This window comes from Ascaphus truei, chromosome 1 (assembly GCF_040206685.1).
Source record: "Ascaphus truei isolate aAscTru1 chromosome 1, aAscTru1.hap1, whole genome shotgun sequence".
Lineage (NCBI taxonomy): Eukaryota > Metazoa > Chordata > Amphibia > Anura > Ascaphidae > Ascaphus > Ascaphus truei.
In genome coordinates, this window is record NC_134483.1 from 126,465,410 (window position 1) to 126,481,810 (window position 16,401).

The 16,401-nt window shown below is 41.4% G+C and overlaps 1 protein-coding gene across 2 annotated transcripts in view; it reads right to left on the minus strand.

Annotated features, from left to right (window-relative positions):
• Positions 1–285: 285 nt before the first annotated feature.
• Positions 286–16,401, minus strand: part of TMEM38B (transmembrane protein 38B) — a 59,519-nt gene continuing 43,403 nt past the window's right edge. The window contains exons 3-6 of one of the 2 annotated variants that reach the window (XM_075594452.1): positions 14,487–14,671; positions 11,715–11,802; positions 9,982–10,099; positions 286–1,379 (exon numbers count right to left, since the gene is read on the minus strand). In XM_075594452.1, the coding sequence (XP_075450567.1) occupies positions 1,161–1,379; positions 9,982–10,099; positions 11,715–11,802; positions 14,487–14,671 (610 nt within the window). In that variant the 3' untranslated portion in view covers positions 286–1,160. The remainder of the gene's footprint in view (positions 1,380–9,981; positions 10,100–11,714; positions 11,803–14,486; positions 14,672–16,401) is intronic. The other variant, XM_075594442.1, reaches the window with a different exon arrangement.

Sequence of the window (16,401 nt, forward strand, 5' to 3'; positions counted from 1 at the left end):
GATGGACTGAGGTATGAATTGAGTGACTCTATATGCTGCTGTTTTTGGACTGACTATATAAAATTACTTTCACACTCACAGATTGGTAACTTCCCCATCTAGTATGCTACACCATCTACCTGTCCATAGCTCTACTATTTCATTCAAAGGTTTGCCAAACATGAACACTGTTCTTGTATATTTCTAGATGTGTCTGTCTACTTGTCTTTAGCAGCACGCAAGTTTCTAATTATCATTTAGGCAAGTCACATTTTCAAAAATTCACTTTAAAAAGCAATTCTGCTCAAAAATATTTATTTCTAAGTAAAACAATACATAGAGTGCAAATGACAATACTCACACCATCAAAACTTAAAAATATATAATCTAAATTCAGATGCCATTTTGTAGGTATCTAAATATTTTTTTAATTAAACATTTTTAACCAAAATGCTACGCATTTCATAAATAAACTACACATCTAGATAAAATCTCTTATAAAACTATTGATAATTTTCAGCAAATCATTCTCTGTTCACATTTTTATGTGCATCGTAATCAAAATGATTGGTCACAAAAACACAAAATACACAATCAAATTTAATTCTAACAAGACACTGAAACCCACTACCTAAATTAATACAATAACTACACTCCAGTGAAAAGTCATTCAAGAAAAAGAATGCACTGAGACAAATATTTAATAAACAGAACTGTTCCTTTAGACACCTTACAGCACCAGAACACACCAATTCAATGGTCCAGAAGAGGTCTTGTGGAATAGCCCCCCTTAGTAAATATGGGCCAGCCTGTACATGAATTGAACAGATAAATAATATTTGATTCAAGCTGCCTTAAAACCCAGTCCGCAGCAAAATGGCAAAAAGGCTCCTCAACAACAGTGGCCAGTCTTATGTACCGTTTGCTAGAAACAAGTACATTTGACTCGGTGCCTCCTGAGAAACAACATAAACAAAAATAATTTGATCACCGGAGCAATTAGCAAAACACAGCAATATGCGGTGTGTAACTCTTAAAACTATCTTATTTAATCATGCACGATCTTATTTTGTTTCACATTGCTTTTTAAACAAATGTGTTACAGTTTGTGATTTAATAGTGAGTGGTGGTAAATAATTTTCAATCTAACAGTTTTTCTACACAACAGTGTTATCTTTGGCTCAATCTTTTTTAGTCTGTCGCTTTCTTGTACTTTCGCTCGGCTCTTCACTGCTTTTCTCTACTGGTTGCTTGGAAGCCGGTCCTTCGACACCTTGAGAAGCCATGGCTTCTTCCTTTGCGTCCGTCAGTGCCCGCGGCCTGCTGAACAGCATTCGACCCAGTGTGGCCTCAATAGGTTGGAATGGAGATGCTGTGGAACGCGTCAGCATCATTGTAACCTAATCACATGGAACAGAATAAGAAGAACATTCAGTTATGCCCAAGAAGAGCAAGAGAACCATTCAGGGATATTTAGCTTGCTGCTTTAAAATTAAAAACGTTCAAGCTTTGCTAATACACATCCTTATGAGATACAAATGATCACCTACAAATGCCATGACTACAAATTAAATCTACTTGCATGAATAATCCTCACAAAGTGCTTATTACTTCAGTTGTGTTGCATCGTGACAGATCACATGGTGACTTGCTCCAGCTAGTTTGTTTTATTTTTTTTTTCATTTGCAATTATAATTTATAATTGCAGAAGAGGACAAAAATATGTATAGTGCATTACATTTATTCACACAAATGACTCAAAACATGTATATTTAAACTTCATAGCATAATATTGTACATCTTTAAAAAAAAGTTATAATTAGTAAGGTACTACGTGACTTAATTTAAAAAAAAAAAATCTTTGTCGAGACCAGATTCTTTAGTACACATTGGATAGCAGAACAGACTGTTTTTGTATACCTGACCGACCGTCAAACCCTTTGTACCTTACTGGTATACAAAAGTTTCATTTCAGACAGAAACCATGCTATATATAGCCTAGAGAAAAATGTGTCCAGTAAATGTAATTTATAATTGATGACTAATGTATTATATTTAGCATATTCACTGAAATAGCTACATATTTGCATAACTATTTTTGAGTGGGAAAGTCATATCAATCAAGTATTTCCAATCTGTGCCTTACAGTACCTATACCAGTCACTTGACCAAGCAGGAGTGGTGGGAGGGAGCAGAGCACTTTGCATACAATGCCATCGCATACAATGGAGAAGATACAGCAAGTGAAAACCTCCCCATGTTTTTACTCATTATTTACCACTTCCTGCTTTTTCTGACACTCCCCTTTGTGTACACAGACAACTTTAACCCCTTACATGCTATAGAGTTGGATGTAGCACTGCTAGGAAAACTGGACAGCTTTTTCACAGAGGTTTGTGTCAAAACGTTGCCACCGTAACATTACAAAAAAATGTATACAAATGGAAGTATTTCATTCTTGTGTCATACATTGAGCAGCTGTACAACATAAAAAAAGGCCAGCTAGATGCAAATTATGCCTTTTTTTAAATCAATGAAGAAGCCAAAGTTCCTAGTTGTATTAATGCATTAAGGGAGGAACTTCATAAGAAAAGTCTCCTATATCCCCATGTACTTAGAGAGTTTTAGTGCTCACACCTTGAGCCAAGCATGTGTTGTAGTAAATAGGAAAATGCATAGCGCGTGTATCACATTTAGACTAGTAAATGCAGATTTAAATGGATTTTGTGACATACAGTATAATGCTAATGAATGTAATGAGAGCACAAGGCATATTATTAAATAGGTTGTATTTTCAATGTTAGTAAATCAAACAGACTACATAGGTGTGTGTGTATGTGTTGGTGTACTTCTCCTTAAACAATTGACCATGATCAATATTTTATATATTATTTCAATTTTATGTATATAAAACGTACTTGTTCAGTATTAATACAACAAATAGTTCGTAATAGTGATATTAAAATATACATTATATAGATACACACACAAACTTACTTTGACCTTCTACTATTCAATTAAAACTGGTGAAAAAATTAGCAGTGCATTCTTTACACAATGTAGCCACCTTTATGAGTATTAAAGAAGTGACGCCCCAAGACCATCTCCGAGGTGGCGGACAAAACAAAGGGTAAAATAAATGTGTGAAATTGTATAAAGTACATAGGGATTTATAACCCTGCATATTTAATTGCTGTGGCAGGGCAGACTAGGGCATAAACACCAGGGGGGGAGAGAGCAGGGAGGGGGGGGGGTGGAGGGTGAGGAACAATACAGGTTAATCTAGGAAATTAAAATAGCCGTATATAAAGCCGTGATGTCATCAGGTTGGGCTTCCTATCGCCCCACGTGACGCGAGAGTTTTAAACCCAAGGCTATAGCAGCTACGGTTACCCCAAACGGAAGTGTGTATCTCTGGAAGCAGGAGGTCCCTGGCGCTGAAATTAACCAGAGACCACCTGCTTCAACCCTATGGTACGTCATTTTTATTTATTTTTAAATTGCCCCTTGGATTGCTCCTTTACGTGTCACAAAATGAGAGAATGCAAACTGCTGATGTTCATAAGAGTAGCAACACAACTACTACAGAACAGGTCAAAATGACATCTTTTCGGAACACAGAATAGAGTGTAAAGTAACACAGTGGCACCTGCCGAATTACTTTTTTTTCTCTGGTACACAATGCTATTTCATCCAAATGTTAGCTATGAGAAACATTTAGGAGTGCTATATAACACAGGTGATGTCGAAATGTTAACACTGAAGAATGTGGTAACCATGTGTGAACTCCCTGGGGGGTATGTACTTTAGGAAATACTTGGCTATATCAGGGTACAAAGTTGTTTTACCAGAGCAAATAGGTTGGGAGGATTTTCTTGCTCTAAAAATTCCAGGCTTTACATTTGATATTCCACATTTAGAAGATATAGAGCAGTTATTCCCTGGGGCTCCTTGAAGCAGTCTCAGGGGTTCCTCCTATGGACCACAGACCCCCTCCCTCCCACTGGGGGTGGTTTTTTTTGGTATGTATTTTGTAGGATGGACTGAGTGAGAGTGGGGTAATTGACGGAAGGTAGGGGTGAGAGTGAGAGAAGAGAGGGGGGCAGGAGGGAGTGAGTGAGGAAAAGAGGGAGTAAGAGTGAGACACAGGGGAGATAAATACATGCGAGGTGGGAGGGGGGAGAGTTAGTGAGATGGATGGGAGAGAAATACATGGGTAGGGGGTGGGAAATAGAGGTGGCTTGTGAGGTATGAAATGTTGTGACTGACCCCTGTCGAATCTAATATGTGTCAGCCAGATAGGGGTTCCCCGAGATTTTTCAAAATACTTTAAGGGTTCCTCAAAACAAAAAAGGTTGGAAATCATTGATATAGAGTAATGAGATGCAACATTTAATGTTAACACATGAGCTTGTGTGTTAAATGTTGATGTAATATCTGTTACATGGATCTGATGCAAGACTTGTTTACAAATGTATTTCTACACTACTTATGTTTGGACAAATAAAAATGATATTAACATGTAAATAAAAAAGTGTTTTTATACGAAGGGGATCTAGGAAAATATGATCTTCCCGCGATTACACCGAGAAGGGCCGGTGCAAGGGTTTTCTGAACCCTAGGCGAACCTCCGGCCCCTCATCCTCTCTTACCACCTCTGTCCTCCTCCGCCGCAGAATGGCTACGCTCTCAGCGCCGTTGCTGCCCTTCTCTGCTCCCATCGCACTCAAATCAGCCACTTTGCTGCGCTCCCTCCACTTCCGCCGCCCTGCTCGGTTATCACCACCTGACATCCACCTCTTTCTCTGCTCCCACTACCCCCCCAAAATGTGCTGCCCTAGGTGACAGCCTAAGTCGCCTAGTAGTTGCACCGGCCCTGACGCCGAGAATGTGTGAACACAGTAGAAACAGAACGTTGTGCATATTTAGAAGAAAAATATTATGATTGAAGTTAATAGCGATCCCTGGCCACTGCATACTGCGGGGAAAAGCATCTCCTGGTCTTTGGAGTACTTTCCAAAACATTATCTCCAGGTTATTTTTAGGCTACTGGTCCAAGTGCTGTGCAACTTTTCCATTGAACTCTGAAAAATTCAGGTGTGATGTGTCCTATACACTCTAATTCAATATGGTGCAACACCCCTTGACAGTGATGGAGAGGATTTTAGTCCCACTCATTTGAATTGAACCCAACTGCTTATTGTGAAACAGTTTCACGGTACACTGAATTGGGCCGCAGTACATAAAACCTTTATTATTTATTTAGTATCCTTACAATCAAAAGGCAATAATATTTGGTATTCCTTGGTATTCCTTGGCTGAAAACCTTGTGGGGAAACATGGCAACAAATACCAAATATTCTACTACTGTGTACATTTTTTATCGATCATGTAGTCTCAATTTTAAAGTGACCATTCGTATTTTTTTGCACCGTGTTTTTTTTGTTGTTCTAAATTAATCTGCCCCGAATCTGTATTAATCATGTTTTGAAGCCTACACCAGTAATGAACCGCATGTTCCTTTCTAGCGGAAAAAAATTAAAAGAGCCACCATTTGCTTTGAGAGAATTTACTGTATACAAAGCCAGCTTTCAGAAATATCCAAGTTCAAAATTCCCTAAAGGGCTCTACGCTTAGGAATGCCTCAACTCCCATTCAAATGAGATGCACAAAGCATAGCACCCCTTAGTGAATATTGGCCATAGATTCCTGTGATTGTTTCGTTTCATATTGTGTTCTCTTCAACCTCAAAGGACTACTCAAATCCTTGAAGATGATGGCTGTTTTAAACAGTCTTTGAAAAAAAATAATGATATTTATTATTTTAATCTCTAACATCCGTCATGCATGATGCATTTCTTTTGCCATAACATGCAGAAATAAGCCTGTCACAAGTGGACCATGGTTGATGGCTGCTGAAGGAGAAGTGAAATGGTTTTTTCTCCCTAATAATTTAATGATACAGCTTTTGAAAGCTATGTTGTATAGAAATAATGGAATTAGGTCAACCGAGGAGTCCTGGAGGAGAAGTATACAACAACAATTGCCATTACTAATAGGCATCTTCAAAAAGGTTTTTGAATCCCTTCACCTAGACTGGAACTTGCATATGATGAAGTTGAATTATGTACAATATAATATTACTTAATGTAGTGGCCCTTTGAAGTTAAATGGTGGAGCATTAATGGTCATCCCTTGATGAAAACTTGGAATTGTGTTAGATACTTTTTACTATGGTTATTTCAATCTCCGTGAATTATTTGCAGTGCCATTATATAAAGAAATAAGGGTGACATCGGCAATAATACATGGATAATGAAACCTTTAAAAACCGTATGTGGGATGCAATCAAGGTCTAATCTTTCAACCTGTTCTGTGGTGGGTAATGATTTGTGAAGTCTATTTATTTCCGGATTTGCACAGTAAATTACCACAATTAAAAACCCATTCACTGCATCCAATACTATACATTTAAATACTTTCTTGTTTCAATGTCATGTTTTCTGACCACAGAACTATGATGTGGGAACTGTTATATTTGTCCAAATGGAACAAAAAGATTGCGTTTTTGCAGAAGGGCAGGCAAATTAATCTATAACTTCCAATCATGTATTTTTAAAGCACATTTGACTACTGTGGCAAGATATAAGATAACCAAGAAAGGAAACACAGGAGCGCACCAAGGTAAGGATGATTGGATAATGTATTAAACAACAAAGCAATAAAATAACTTACATGTAAGTAAAGATAAGTAAGTGTCCAAGTCAACGAGATGTGGTGGTCCCGCGCGCTGGGGCTCACTCCGTGGCACTTGCTGCAAATTTTGCCTCCGCGTGTGTGCGGATGATGGCGTTGTATGCAGAGCGTGTGCGCATGTGTGGGGAAAAGGCCCCCAGTAGACGTCTGTGGATGCCGGTTAGGATGGAGGATCGTGACAGGAATAAATACACTACAGTGTAGGCTAGCCCCCAAGGGAAGGAATAGGGAGGCTAGTTACACAGTTCACTCGCGACGCGTTTCGTATAGTAAATATACTTCTTCAGGCAATATCAAGGGCACCCGTGAGGGGTCTTTTTATGTCTCACCAACTATTATCATTGGCTGTTCGTTCTTAAACCGCAGACCAATCATAGGGCTGAAAGAAATAATTATTCAAATCCACAACACATAGGCAGTTCAATAGTTAAGATCGCTGCAGTGATGGGATAATTAACCTATTGGTAAGCAATATCACTGTTATTTTCAAAAAAAGGAGTGACTTTGTCAAAGTAATATATGCTCTAATAGTTGGATTTGGGTACATAAAGTTGCACCCACGGGTGTCCAAGGTAAATAAGTGTACAATAACAAATAATAAAAACATTCATAAAAACATGGTCATATATAATAATATACACATGAATGCAAAATAAATAACATAACAAATTACATAAACATATAAGGGAAAAAAGGTAAATAAAATGACACAGAAATGATTAAAAAGACCTAACCAGAGAGGGTCTATAAACATAATAAATAATATATAAATAGCAGATTTTACCTATAGGTATATTAGATATTCCCCTCCCCTGGATGTCTGTCTAACAACTTATGTAATCTATATATTACAATGTGGATGCGGTCAACAGTATGTAGACCGCACCAAGTGTCATCTAAAAATACGCATTATGGAACACTTTAGAAATATTGTTAATATCCCCAAAATGTTAACCTCAGCTAAACCCCTTACACATCTTTTAACACATTACAGAGATGTTCACCAGTGTAGCACTGTAGGAGTTAGTGACCAATATCAGAGCTGGGGATAGAGATCTTCAAATCGCAAAAAGAGAACAGTTCTGAATATTCACCCTCCAAACTAAACATCCAGGGGGGTTAAATGATTATGTAGAACTGACTCCGTTTTTGAGATAAACAGTGGGAGAAACAAGATAACATCCAGAGGAGGGGAATATCTAATATACCTATTGGTAAAATCTGCTATTTATATATTATTTATTATGTTTATCGACCCTCTCTGGTTAGGTCTTATTAATCATTTCTGTGTCATTTTATTTACCTGTTTAACCCTTTGGTAAAATTTGGTAAAACGAACAGTTAATGATAACAGTTGGTGAAACGCGTCGCGAGTGAACTGTGTAACTAGCCTCCCTATTCCTTCCCTTGGGGGCTAGCCTACACTGTAGTGTATTTATTCCGGTCACGATCCTTCATCCTAACCGGCATCCACAGACGTCTACCGGGGGCCTTTTTCCCCACACATGTGCACACGCTCTGCATACAACGCCATCATCCGCACACACGCGGAGGCAAAATTTGCAGCAAGTGCCATGGAGTGAGCCCCAGCGCGCGGGACCACCACATGAAGCGGAATTGTAACTGCCCCCCCTGTTTGACTCATTATGGTGCCGATCTGATGAACATCTCGTTGACTTAGACACTTACTTATCTTTACTTACATGTATGTTATTTTATTGCTTTGTTGTTTATTACATTATACAATCATCCTTACCTTGGTGTGCTCCTGTGCTTCTTTTCTTGGTCGTCTTGTTCGCCGGCGGGGTTTTCCACTGGAGTCCGTTTTTTGGAGTGAGGGGAGACACTTCAAATCATAGGAGCCGCAAGAGGAGGGAGAAGAATCAATTTCTGCAACATTAGGAAGCAAGAGCGCGGAGTGAACTTTCTTTGACAAGATATAAGATAAAATAACAATGATTTGTTTTCTACTTTTCACACATGAAGACAAATAGAAAATGTAACCTACAGTAGTATGGCCACTCTCACATCAGATCTGGTGCCAGCATTCCCAGTGTATGGAGTCGTCAGTACTTACTGTACACTGCACATCGCTACCTTACAGTTGTAATTACTTCCCTTACACCTATGAAGCACTGGTCTTTTTCTCCACCTGGTTATGCCTAATGTTGATACTAAGAATATTAGGCTCACACTATCTTGTTACTACTAGGCAAACCAGGCTAAGGTATCTGACCCATTGTACACCACTTTTGTATTAGGGATTTGCCATCATTCATAGGCATCAGCTCAGCTACAGTTTATGAATTACAAACCACCACGTTTTTGCTCCCATCTTAAGGATAGTGGATATTTAGCTCCACTGTGCTTGTTTATGGATACTAAGATCCATTTTCTTACAGGTGATAGGATCTAAGTTAACTTATCACGCATGTTGGATGGATCCTGAACACTCAACCTAGTGTTTATACAGCAGGATCACCCTTGTGTTTAATCATCATTTTAACCACCTTTATTTATTGATGAGGTTCAATAAAGTTACAATTTTAAACATTTCACCAATCATCCAGGTGATGTGAGAGTGCCCATACTAGATTACATTTTCTGTTTGTCTTCATGTCCATTTACCTTCCTAGGGAGCACCACCTTCACACCCTACATTGTTAGCTGTTGCGGGGGTTACCCTGCTAGTATCCATACTTTTCACACATGCAACATACATTGGTCACGTGCTGTATGATCCACATGTGAACACCAAACACCAATGAAAAGCTCAAATTTGTTCTGTCGAAAACAACAATGTTTTTCATACAAAACAAAAGTGCCAAAATGTGGCACTTTAAGGGCCAAAGGAACTTAAAATCCCATGCAAAGCAATTCAATGCTGCTTACATACTGTATAAACACATACACACTAGAAGTAGTGAAGGCACTCACATCTTGGTTAAGGCGTGCTACTGGTAACCACACCAAGAGTTGTGAACGCGTAGACTAGAAAAACCAGGAACAACCCCTTGGGACCCTTCCCAATATCAACGAAACATGGATTTCTAAACTGACCTGTTTTGTTTTCGCATTAGGGCTGTGTCTGTCTGTCTGTCTTGATCCTGGCATCAGAAGCCAAAATGTGTATTAAGTACAACCACGTGGGCAGTCTATTTTTCCAGCCATTTTAAAATTATCAATAGAAGTCAAAGTGACCATGGTACAGTGATACTGGTGGCATAGATTTATACACACTCTTACCTTTGTAACTACTAGAAAAATGGTGTAGATAAACATGAGGTTGTGCCTTTCTATGGGGAGATGCTTGGCATGCTGCATCGTAAACAGAACTGCTCCAATCAAGCTCACCTTTACAGGGCTGCAAATGAAGCAGAGTTGTAGATGTGTTATACAGTACAGGTATGTTAGGAAAACATAATTAAGTCGTGCAAGTAGGTTTGACTTTTATGTTACAACTATTAGAAACAGAAGCCAAATGTAATTGTAGCGGAGTCCCTCCTCTTTACCTCCGGTGTGAGGGGGAACGGCTCCGCTCCACTGGTAGCACGAATGTAAGTTACGGCAGCCACCTTGGGAATGGCGCCGCAATACAAATGAATGGGGCCTGAAGTTGCGGCGGCCATCTTGGTTATGGCAACGCTGGAAGGGGAGGGCCAGACACAGGATTTTGTACTGCGGAATGGGGACAGCACAGGCAGTCATCGCAGAGCCTATGGAGGGAGAGGTACTGTCGCAGGAGCAAGTAAGCTCCTGGACAAGATCAGTGCGTTTCCAATTTTAAATCCTCTCCAAAGGAACTAGAATAAAACACAATGGCTGCTGGCAATTTCACTGCTTCTACCACCATGCAGAATACATTGGGATATTCTCAAAATCTGATGCTTTCCATGGTGGGCGAAACGGAAAATCCTTTGATAACCATTATATTTGAAAGATACCGTGATAAAACGCAAAAACGGTCTACATTGTCAGAATATACCAAAAAACAAAAAAGTATAGGGTATTCCACATTTAAGACTGTAATCCTAAGAAGTCTGTGTCAAATATATCAAGCTGCTAGTAGATTTAACACAAGCTAAAAGGGACATATATAGATGCCAGGTTACATGCCATTACTACATTTTGGGTCCATTTAGCTAAGATTGAAGAGGGGTTTCCGCAACTAAACCTCCATTAATTTCAGCTCCAGGCCCCCCCTGCTTCCCTAGATAGACTTTCAAAGAGAGTGCCAGGATCTAGGCAAAGTTTAAAGCTCCCGTGTCACATGGGCCAATTGGAAGCCGAACCTGATGTTACAGCTTCCTATTGGCCCGCAGGGTGTGGGAGCTTAGGAACGCCACTATTACATGAACCCTGCTAGCCGAGCGGCTACTGGAACCCCTAACAGAGATTTTTCCGGAAGCAGGGTGGGCCCCAGAGCTAAAATTGATGAGGTTCAGCTCTGGAGGCGCCCTGCTTCAATCCTATCGTATGTTAAAAATAAAAAATCCAAAAAGCACACACTTGGATTGCCACTTTAACACACACACACACACACACACACACACACACACACACACACACACCTTGAGGCACTGTAATGTATGTATGTATTGCAAACTTACTGTAATGTGGAACATCATGACGAAGGTCCAATCTTCATGAAATGAGTTAGTGTAAGCATATTTTTCATTTGCCGTACTCCAGCATCGTGTGTTCTAATTAGATTAGTTGCATGCAAGTAAAACATGTCAAATGCAATGTGAAGAAAAAAATGTGGAATGTGAAGGTGAAACCTGGGGGTATTACAGCAAAAAATTATCATGTGTGCGCTCAATTATCTAACTTAGCAATAATATTTGTATTGTTAAGCTCGAACATGGTGCTTCTTTATATCATGGTTACCTCGAGTCTGGGGTTTTTTTTGGGGGGGGGGGGGCTAGCTCAGTTGATATAAAAGAAATAAAGTAGAACAAACATCTCAATTCACATACTAGGACATCTTCAGAAATTCATTGCTCTCCGGTTTCCAGACGCCCCTCACTAGTTGTTCAAAGTTGGAGATCAACCCCCCACCAGCACCTGGAAACACAAACAGGAGATCATTTCGAATGAGGCATGTGAATCATACAGCCCTTTAAAGGATACACCACAAAGAAAAACTTAAATTTGAATCTTTCCATGTTCTTCGGTAATAACTGAGAGTTCGACACATCAAGAAAGTCCAAGACATTAACACAATAATCAGAAATAAACCAGATATAAAATACGGTAGTATTCATTTGATGCAACTGTGCTTCACACAAATTGCGCAATGCGCAAAGTGTTAAACCAAAACATCTGGCTTCTTACATTTTATCTTGAAGAAAAACAATTTAAGAAATATTTCCATTTTCTCGCAGGTAGAGATCCTTTGTATTGGACAAATGGAACAATGCTTCATCATTTTGAAAATGCTAAAGTCTGTGCTTATGATTCGATTCTTTATAGCAGCAGGCAGCTCTGGGTGAATCTAAGAGATCTCTTCCTGCTCTTTTCAGAGCGTTTTTTGTTTTTCAAATCTGGTGCTCCGTTCAGGAGATAAGCGTTTGAAATATTAAGTGTTAGGAAGGTTAAAATGAAGCGCTCTCCTAAACCCAGTACAGTCTAAAGCAGGGGTGCTCTATGCCAGTCCTCAAGGCCCCCCCCTCCCCCCAACAGGTCAGGTTTTCAATATATCCCTGCTTCAGCACATGTGGTTAAAGGAGTCCCTGCTTCAGCACAGGTGGCTTTTATGTGTCAGTCTTCGACTAAGGCTGCGTCCACGCTAGCGCCGAGCATGCTCAGCGCTTGCCGAGTTTACTTCCTGTAATCTGTATCTTCACGTCCACGCGCTCGTGCGATCTCCCTAGCTTGGTGCTTGGGGAGACAGTTCAATTTGACTCCGCAGCGCAGAGCAGGGTCACATGACCCTACTCTGACCAATGGGGAGAGAGAGGCAGAATAGGCTAAGCGGAGAGAGGTGGAAGGGGGGGGGAGCTGAGCAGAGAGGTGAAAAGGGGGGGCTGAGCAGAGAGGTGGGAAGGGGGGGAGCGGAGAGAGGAGGGAAGGGGGAGGGCGGAGAGAGGAGGGAAAGGGGGAGGAGGGAAGGGGGGGAGAGAGGAGGGAAGGGGCAGAGTGGGGAGGGGGGGAGCGGGAAAGGGGGGAGAGGAGAGCTTGGAGGGGAGCGGGAGAATGGCGGGAAGGGGGGGAAAGGAGAGAATGGAGGGGTGGTGGTGGGAGGGAGAGAATGGAGGGAAGAGGAGGGAGAGAATGGAGGGACACACACACACACACAGAGAGGCACAGAGACACACACACAGCCCCGATCCAGCCAATGATACGTCCCCTCCCTTAATAGCCACGCCCCCTCCCCTGCCCGCTCTAAAATTATTGCAAGACAGCCGAACGCTCATGCTTGGAGAGTTGGTGACGTCACCGCTCCCAAGCACGAGCGAGCTCAGCGGCAGCGTGGCCACAAAAGCCTCCGATTGAGCCACCTGTGCTGAAGCTGGGGTATCCTGAAAATGGACTTGTTGGGGGAGGCTGGAGGACTGGAGTTGAGCGCCTGTTGTCTAAAGGCTGCCGTGGAAATCTCAGGCTTCTACAGAGCAAACATGCTCAGAGGGCCAGATACTAACATTATATGGGTGAAACTTGTATAGACTTCTTGGGAAATTCCAATATAACTCTCTGAATACATTTTAATCATACTAATAAAAGCTGGCAAGAGAATATAGTTTTATTCAAGAATAAATATGATGTCTGCAACTCTGCAGTATGTGATTATAATCAAGGCCACCGACAAGGGGGGCGAGAGAGCCGGGACAAGTGATCCGGGCCCAGTGGCTGCAGGGGGAAGGCGGCCGGACTGGACAAAGCAGCTAGGCCCTTTTATGCCCGGCTGCCTGTCCGCTCATTGCCGCCGGGCCCGGCTCTCCCCCAGCTGTAGGCCTCCCTCACGACTATCCCACACGGAGCCTCTGACGCTGGCACACCGGGCCTTTGACCCGGTGACTTCGGTGCGAGCCGGAAGCCAGCTGGGCGCAACTTCCAGCGCGCCCTGTCATGAGAGGCCCACCGCGCGCCAGTGGTTCAGCATGGGACAGTCAGCGAGGGAAACCAACAGATGGGGAGAGCAAGGCCCGGCGGTAACGAGAGGACCAGCAGCCATTCAAAGAAGTTGGGGCAGAGCTGGGGCGGCCGAGGCCTGAGGCCATCCCCAAGGAAGGTAAGTTTGTATTTAATTGGTGGGTTTTTTTGCTCTCTAAATGTATTTGGTGCTGGGAGGGAGAAAGGTGGTTGTTATGTATTTGGGGTGTGAGGGGGATGTTTGGTATGTATTTGGGGGGTGGGGGCTGGAGTTTGCTATGTATGTGGGGGGTGGGGGGTTATCTATTTGGGGGTAGGAGTTTTTGTATGTATTTGGGGGTAGTGGGATGGGTTTTGTATATGTTTGTGGCGTGGGGGATTTTTTGTATGTATTAGGGGGTGCAGGGTTTTTTGTATTGGGGGGTTGGTATGTATTTTGTGGGGGGGGATTGTGTGTGTAGGGGAGGGAATGAGTGAGATGGGGGGATTGAGTGAGAATGGGGTGATGATGGAGGTTGGGGAGAGTGAGGAGAGAGGGGTGTAAGAGGGGATGAGGGAGGGAGTGAGGAAAAGAGGAAGTAAGATGGAAGAGAGAGAAATACATGTGAGGCAGGTTATGTCTTATTTCCTAGATAAGAACGGATTTTGAATGTTACCTTTTGCCCAGCCTATAGAGACCATGACTAGCCAGGCATCTTTGAAGTGGCTGTGAGCATGTGTGACTCCCGACATTATCTTCCATGTCCTGGTCACCTCTTTCATTCCTGCAACCATGAGTCGAATGGGGAGGAAACAGAAGCATTTGTAGAACAGGTCGGATGGGGAAAAAAACACCATGTGCCTGGATTTTCAAGTGGGGGGATAAAAAGGACAATGTTTATTAAATACACAGGAACATAAAGGCATCTGACAAATGTAACATACTTTCACCTTAATTATAAAATGTTTTACCAGGAAATACATTGTGAGTTACCTCTCGTATGTCCTGTTCCCTGTACATGAGATAGATAGATAGATAGATAGATAGATAGATAGATAGATAGATAGATAGATAGATAGATAGATAGATAGATAGATAGATAGATAGATAGATGGAGAGATGATAAAGCTATATCACAAGCTAGCAATGTATAGCAATTAAACCCAAAGATTAAGCTTTTTACTAAATGTACTTTTGGCCTGATGAGTGTCTGTTATAAAAAGTTACTGTTTCATGGTCTCCTTGGCAGGCCAGGTAATTACACAATTAAAAATACCTTGGTTCTGGAATTCTTTGTGCCACGTAAGTGTCAGAGGCCTCACTGAGACCAGACTTTAAAAGGACTGTCTAAGTCCGAAACGCGTTGGTGTGTTTTGTACCATATATTTCTGATCCAATAAATAGCTTTATTTATGGGAACGTACGCCTGGTGGTTTCATAGCGTTTACAACAGCACTGGATATAGTGCTTCGTTTTTCTCTCTCGTTTTTCTTCTGAAGATTGTCTACAAACGGAGGCACATTCAACCCAGGGGTGCTGGATATATTTGACCTGCTGTCAATCGTGGATTAAAGTATCCCAAGTGAGTCCATTCCAACTCTACCTCATTTATTTTGTCCAGAAGTCAAAGGATGTTTCAGTTGCTGGTCACCGGCAGGTGTCTTTGATTTATCCTTACCTCCTTGCAATGTGGGATAATTCTCAACCAGACTACATCCATTGGGACATTTAAACATTATAGGGTTGTTTTTTCCATTTATATTTACAATTGTTACATACTACAGTTTTGTCTTTAGAGCATCACACATTTTTTTCTATTTTAAAAGGTAATGCAAAGACGCTCTATTCTGACACGAATGAAAAGAAAGAAACTATAGAAAGTTGTGCAAGATGATCCGCAAGCATATAACTGGGGTTTGAACAAAATCAACCAATGATATTATGAAAAAGACTAAATAGTTTAAAGAAGATGAAGCAGTGCCTTACGATTGGGAAGAAGCTAAACGATGTTTCAACAATAAAAGACTGTGCACTTATAATAAAGAGTGTTAAGGAATTCTACAAGAACACAGAACACAGAGAATAGGCAATAATGAACCAGATAAAGAGCAAGAAGAAGCCACCACTGACAAACCATGCATCTTTCCAGAAGCAGCCGCAAAAGCAATAACATCCATGAAGAATGGAAAGCCCACAGGGAAAGATGGCATAATTACTGAAATCTTGAAACAAACCACTTGGCCCACCTTGCCTGCCCATTTCCTTATCTGCTGTAAAACTTTAGGCCCTATACAATCCTTGAAGCTTCAGAGAATGACCTCTTGCACTAGAACTCTTTCTTTGGAATATGCTTCCCTCCTGTAATTTGTTGAATCCCTTTATATATTTGAACGCGTCTTTCATATCCCCCCTCTCCCTTGTAGCTGCACATATTAAGGTCCTGCAATCTTTCCTGGTGAGACTTACGCCAAGCTGCTTGGCGAATGCACGGCACTCAGCTGCTTGGCGAGACAAATCAACTTGATTTGCCCACTCGCTAGTGCTTCATGTGAGCGGTTCGCCCAATGAGGGCAAACCAGCTCCATGACGTC